General features: G+C 34.8%; 1 protein-coding gene across 5 annotated transcripts in view; it reads left to right on the forward strand.

Annotated features, from left to right (window-relative positions):
* Positions 1-5,443, forward strand: part of PHTF2 (putative homeodomain transcription factor 2) — a 127,827-nt gene extending 122,384 nt beyond the window's left edge. For all 5 annotated transcript variants that reach the window (XM_047097382.1, XM_047097380.1, XM_047097383.1 and 2 more), the window contains 2 exons: positions 1,858-1,983; positions 3,037-5,443. In XM_047097382.1, coding sequence (XP_046953338.1) covers positions 1,858-1,983; positions 3,037-3,057 — 147 coding nt within the window. In that variant the 3' untranslated portion in view covers positions 3,058-5,443. The remainder of the gene's footprint in view (positions 1-1,857; positions 1,984-3,036) is intronic.
* Positions 5,444-7,070: the final 1,627 nt, after the last annotated feature.

Consider the following 7,070-nt stretch of genomic DNA (forward strand, 5'->3'; position numbering starts at 1 on the left):
TATATTTCTCAGAGCAGTCTTCTGCGTGGCCTGAGTTAGCTTAAAAATTAGTAATACATAGTAATTATAATAAATATGTATCACCAATAAACCTTTAAATTTTTGAATCATTTTTGGTGACAAAAAATATAATTTCAAAATATTTGATGTCATAATAACTCTTTGGAGGTAATTTGATAAAATATTTCTAGCATTGCTTTGCAGTATTAGTAATGTTTTTCTTTCTTAAAAGGAAAATGTTTTTTAAAATCTCAATTTCTGTAACAAATTGAATATAATGTTTTCAGAGAATGGTGTAAAATTAGTAGTCTCTCAGTATTACGTTTAATTCTTCAGTCAATTAAAAAGTCTTAATTAGGTACTGCCTCACAGTATATAATAGGCCTTGACAAGCAAGGTTCAGAAGAGAGGCGGGTGGGCTTGTCTGGTACATATGTGTTGAATATCTTCAGAGTGTAGGCACTATGCTAGACAGGATGAGACTTACAAGCAGCTTCAATCCCAGAGTAGAGGGAAATTTGAGAAACTACAGAGCACAACAATGTGATCCTTTTTGATCACATACAGTCATATACAATCTTCTACTCAGAAACCTGGGAGTTAATATAGATTGGTTTTTCTCTGTCACTCTTCACTGCCAAGAAACTCTCAGGCCCGTTGATTTAACCTCTCCAATATCCTCTAGTTCATCTCCGCTTCCCTATCAGTACTATCCTAGGTCAGGCCCTCATTGTCTCTCACTTGAGCTTTGATTCATTGAACAAAGCAGGCCTTCCTGCTTCTAGTCTCACTGTTCTCCAGCGCCCTTTCCACAGTGCTTCCCTACTGCCTGTGATCTTTCTCATGTGCACATCTGATACACTCCCCCTGATTAAATTCAGTCTGTTAGTATGATTTGTGTAAAGAATGACCCTTACCTAAGTAGCCCGTTTTACAGATTTGAAGGATTTCTTTCCTTGCAGTTGGCCCCTAACAATGCTGGGCAACCTGTAGCCATTCAAAGATGCCATGTTTTCATGTGTCTTATGGAATACCTATTACCTCCTCCCACTAAGTTTTAGGAGCACCTTCCTCTAGGACCCACTGCCTTTTTAATACATAGCTCTTTTATGGGAGACTCACAATTAATTATTTATTTGTATGTCTATTCAACTGTAAGGTCTGTCAGCACAGGGACTAAATCCTGACTTCCTAGAGCTTAACACAGGGCCTGCCATATAACTTTGAATCTGAGAATAAATAAATCATAGAATTTTAAATCTTTGAATCAATTAATTCTTATATTTGAAAAGTAATTGTCTTAAGGGAGTTTTATGTATGTATTAATAATAGCAGAAAATTTGGCTACTTTTCTAATTCTTGTGCAAAAAGGTATTATTCTCTTACATTTTTTGTTCTTATACTAGAAAATGTTTTCATACCTCTTGGTAATTATTAGACCAGTACTTTACTAGTCATTCATTTGAGACGGAAATTGCAGTTACGAATTTAGATCACAGAGTTCTTTTAATGGAAGTCACTTCTAAGAAAAAGAAAAACCTGAAAGTATATCTATATCTATATCTATATCTATATCTATATCTATATCTATCTATACACACACACATACATATGTATATGTACATATGTGTATATATATAGATATAGATATAGATATAGATATAGATATAGATATAGATATATACAGTTTAAGTTTAACCAAGTTTATCCTTTCTAAAACTATCCACGATCTGTAACTGTTTTATGAAAGTTTTTTTCAAAAATTCTCATTGTATATTGCCCTGAATTAGTTTAACTCTTGATTCTTAATGTATTTCTGGGCTCATGTTTTTTGTTTTTTGTTTTTTCTTTTGCTAGGAATTGGACAGTCCCTTTAGATTATATGGGCTTACAATGAATCCACTGCTTTATAACATCACCCAGGTTGTCATACTGTCCGCTGTTTCTGGCGTTATCAGTGACTTGCTTGGATTTAATTTAAAGGTAAGAGTTTCCAAGTTTTTGTGTTGTTTTTCTTTTTTGAGAGAGAGAGAGAGAGAGAGAGAGAGAGAGAGAGAGAGAGAGAATCTTAAGCAGGCTCCACATGCAGCATGGAGCCTGAGGGGGGCTCGATCTCACAACTGTGAGATCATGACCTGAGCCACAATCAAGAGTCAGACACTCAACTGACTGAGTCACCCAGGTGCCCCTTCCAGGTATATTTTTATTTCTTAGTGCCCTGTGACACCTTGTGACATTTATTTTACCCTGTCCGTCTTTTGAGATCTCGAATGCACAGTGGTGAAATAATTTTCATAATATTGTGCACAAAGAATGAATAATTTTCTTGGTTTATAATGCTCATGGAACTCCTAATTTGAAACAGTATTCATACAAATAGGACTCTTGTATAGAATAAGGTATTCATTTTTTACTCATAATCTGAATCTAATTTAGGTGATAAAAAAGGAAAAGAAGAACCTTATTTCTTTTTTTGGCCAAAAGTTATTTATTATACAGCAATGCATATATCCCTCAGCATATGCACAACTCTTAGTGAGTAAGGTGTAGATTATTCATATTAAACAAGTGGTGTATGTATATTGCTACTTCCCAATAAAAGAAAGCAAGGGAAATCTGATTTTTACGTTTTTATTTAAGGTGAATTATTCTTGAAAATGCAAGGATAAAAGAGTTTAAAATAGTAGAACCTATACTTGTTTATGAATGAAATTTAGATAATAGCATTATGTAATATAATTTATAAGTTACAGTATTAAAACTGACTCTAGGGGTGCCCAGATGGCTAAGTTGTTTGAGCGTCCAGCTTCTGCTCGGGTAATGATCTCGTGGTACATGAGTTGGAGCCCTGCATTGGGCTCGCTGCTGTTGCCGTGAAGCCTGCTTTAGATCCTCTGTCCCCCTCCCTCTCCCTGCCCTCCGCTCAAGCGCACACTCTCTCTCTCTCTGTCTCCAAAATAAATAAAAAACATTTAAAAACACTAAAAAAAAAAAAACTGACTCTAATGGTTACTACTTCTATTATTTTTTCACTAGCTGTGGAAGATTAAATCATGACAATGCAGAGAAAAGAAGATGTAGCCTCTTTTCCAGAATAAGAGTACCAACTAAGCTGCCTGAAAGCAGTCACTGACTCTTTGCTTCAGGAGTCTCAGCTGGGAAATCGAAGTGTTTACATCAGACTGTCTTGTGCAATTCTTATATTTATTTTACTTGTTCACTGTTTTTTACATTTATTTTAGTCTTTATATTTTATTTTTAGCATTGATGTACTTAGTTGTCGAAAGGGTGATAAAACTGATATCCAGATACTTGAGATCCTGGTAATTGTTCATAAATAATTGACAAAATAACAAATCGTGAGAATAGAAGCCATTGCTAAGCCCCGTTTCTCCATCAATGCCGTGAACTTGCCTTACTTGAGGAAAACTTCTTTAACTTGGAATATTGCATTGGACTCAGCTAAACACATAAAGTGTGTTCTTTGGTGAATCAAGATCCAGTCAGGGTTTCTCTTGAATTATTTTGGAACAATGCCAGGATCTGAACTGATTAAGCTGCAGTTACACACCCTTCAGTATTAATATATATGGTATTACATAACAGGTCAACAAGTGCTCTTTGATGATAAAACTCTTAATAGAGCAATAATTGTAAATGGTTACCATACTGTAAGATATTTTGATAAAAATTAACTAGTAATAATTGTATTTATTTGAAACACTGGGCTGTTTGCACAGCTCCAACTGTGCATGCTCAAAATGTGCACTTTTTAAAATTGTTACTTTTAATGCGTATCTTTATATGGGGTATGTTATAGTGTACTAGGGCATGATATGGTATCCTTTTGAGTGAGGTATACACTCATCTCACAAGTGAAGTGCCTATTGATATTACTAAAGTACATTATTATGTTTACTCAAGTAAAATAATTTTCTCCCCATGGTACACTATAGTGTATACACACTCAAATGAACAACTTAAGAACAAGGTTAAGAACCAATAAAATATTCCTTTGATTGCTAGTTATAAAACTATATCCAAATTTTCAGAAAAGAGCTTCAGTTTGCAAATTCTATCCTCTAAACTTGATCTGGTGCATCCCCCTCACCTCCAATTTTATAAGGGCTATTTTAGATGCTTTTAACCTGGAAAGTTACCTACTCCCCCCACATACACATGCACACACAATTTGCCAAGTGTCCAAATGAGAACATATCATGTTGGCATGTTAGGTAGATAGGGCAAATATGGTGATATCTTACATTGGGCCTTGATTTTAAGTTGTTACATTTGTACAATCAAGAATATATTAGGAATTACATAAACATGAAATGTTTTTGCAATTTTTTTTTAACTGGGTATCTAGTTTCTAAAACAAAGAATTTATTTGAAACAGTATAGAATTTTCTTGGTGCAAGGTATATCATGTTGAATATCCTCACATTTTTTACCATGTTTTAGGGAATTTATTAAAATAATTAATTGTAAATGATTTATTTGATTGGTGCAGTTTTAATCCCCAAATCATAATCTTAAGATCAGGAATGTGTAGAGAACAGAGCCATGTCATAATATCACTTTGCTCTTACCATTCCTTTTGATCAGCCTCATTGTGTAGTATATTTTCTTTATGTAGAAAACAACAAAAGCAATTTGTTTTATTACCTATGTTCTCCTATGTTTAATAATGACCAAAGTGCATTCTGAGTTCTTTCAAGGAATGTATTACTGGAGCTTTAAGAACATACTTATTTTCTCATGTGGAAACTTAGGCTTTGTTTGATATGTTTCTTCTTCCTCTATTGTCTAATGTTGAGGTTGTTTTTAGGAATTATATTTTATAAACTTTTTCAGAATAAGGTACATACCTATACAGAACTTAACATTTTGCACAGAATATATCAAATATATTTTGAGAAAAAAAAGTACAGCATGAGTTCTGTTAGGAATAAAGGATGAAACTATTGTATCTCACAAAAAAAAACTTATTTCAGAATGGAAATATTTTTGAGAAAGGTAACTGAGTATACTGATTTAGGAAAATGCTTGTTTTGGATTGAAGTTCATTTTAACTTAGAGTTGGGAGTTGATTTATTGAGTACAGTATACCTCTCAACAACCTATAAATACTATGAATTATGTCTCTAATGTGGGCAGCAATAGAATACCAAAAGGAAAAAGTTGTCATTTTAAGCAATTTCAAAATATTAATGGAATTGTTTTCAAAGCAGAAAAAATTGACATTTGCTGCCTTTAAGAATACCGTGAATGTAAGAAATTGAAAGAAATTGTAACATATCACATAATATAGAAAAGGCAGTTAAGAGATAGAATTGTGGCAGATGTTGTGTGTTAACTGTTGTTTCTTTGCCACATGTGTTGTAATTGAACGTTTGAACAGCAAGTTTAAAATAAAATATTCTATGCTGACAGTGTTAAACTGAAGGTTTTCTGTTGTTTTCTTTTCATTTTAAATTCATATACATTTCTATGGTAATGTTGTATTTACTATAGCATAAACTTTAGTTATCACGCTTAGATTTCAGACGAGTGGAAATAAATTTTTTAAAACTTCCCGACATTTAAGATTTTGTTATGATTCTCAACATGAAAGAATATGCAGGTCTTCCGCCACCAAAATGCTATGATGTCATTAATTTTTTTTTTTTTTTTGCTTATTTGTTTGTATTTAAATACAGAAAACTGGCCATGGCCTGGGATATTAAAGCTCATTGTCAGAAGGATAGTGGTATTTTTAAGCAAACAGTTTGCCACATGAGTTCAGCATAAGAGATCATGGCCAAAAATAAGATGGGTAAGCATTCTAATATTTCTATTGATTGGTACAAGTGTTCATAGGACTTTAATTAATCAGGGACTTTTAATTCAATTGCACTTTCCAACTTACCTTAAGCTTGGAATTGGCTCTTTCAATGAGTCTCCCTTCAGAATGCAAAATAGAGCATATGACTGGCATGTCTTTGAATTGCCGTATCATTTAGAACACTGATTCTCAACCCTTTTTCTGCCAAGTCTGTACAAAGGATACCTCAAATGCTTATCAATAGCACTGGCTCCTCACAGAGCCTTCCTACTGGGGGTGAGACTGTGGATCTAGGAGGCAGTATATTTTTTTTTTTTTATAAAAATTTTTTTTTTCAACGTTTTTATTTATTTTTGGGACAGAGAGAGACAGAGCATGAACGGGGGAGGGGCAGAGAGAGAGGGAGACACAGAATCGGAAACAGGCTCCAGGCTCCGAGCCATCAGCCCAGAGCCTGATGCGGGGCTCGAACTCACGGACCGCGAGATCGTGACCTGGCTGAAGTCGGACGCTTAACCGACTGCGCCACCCAGGCACCCCGAGGCAGTATATTTTTTAAAAAGTGTTCCCCAAGTGACTTGGAAAATTTGTCCCACCTGTCACTCCTCACCACCTTGAGAATTACTACCTTATGATCAGGAATTTTGTAGAATGTAAATTCCATGAGATTTTAACTGCATTCACCACTGTATTCCTAGCACATAAAATGGTACCTGATACATAGAAAAATCTCAGTCTATTGAATGAATGAATGAATGAATGAATGAATGAATGAGTCACATAGGCCCTTAGACAGCACCTAGTCCAACGTTCTTATCAGATAAAAATCCTGTCGTCACAAAAGAGGTTAGGAAGCTTGCCCAAGGTTGCTATACTTTGTTAATGATAAAACCCACATTTTCTTTTATTCCCTTTGAAAGTATATTCTATAGAGACAAAGAAGATGGAAGAGTAGGAGGACCCTAGGCTTGTCTCATCCGATGAATACAATTAGATAACTGTCAAATCATCCGAAATACCCCAGAAATTGACCTAAAGACTGGCAGAACAAATTCCATAACTGAAGGTCGAGAAGAGGCCACATTGAAGAAGGTAGGAAGTGCAGAGAAATGGATTTTGGATGTTGCAGAGGGGAGAGAGCCATAGTCACACAGAAGGGCGAGAGGGAGAGGAATGCACAGGGGAACACACAAGAAGAATGTTTCCCCATAGCCATTGGCTTGGAAAGTGAGAGGGGCTGAAT

The sequence above is a fragment of the Lynx rufus genome, unplaced genomic scaffold, assembly GCF_022079265.1.
Source record: "Lynx rufus isolate CCGP_SWC_20201006 ecotype Redwood Valley unplaced genomic scaffold, mLynRuf1.p SCAF_4, whole genome shotgun sequence".
NCBI classification, from domain to species: domain Eukaryota; kingdom Metazoa; phylum Chordata; class Mammalia; order Carnivora; family Felidae; genus Lynx; species Lynx rufus.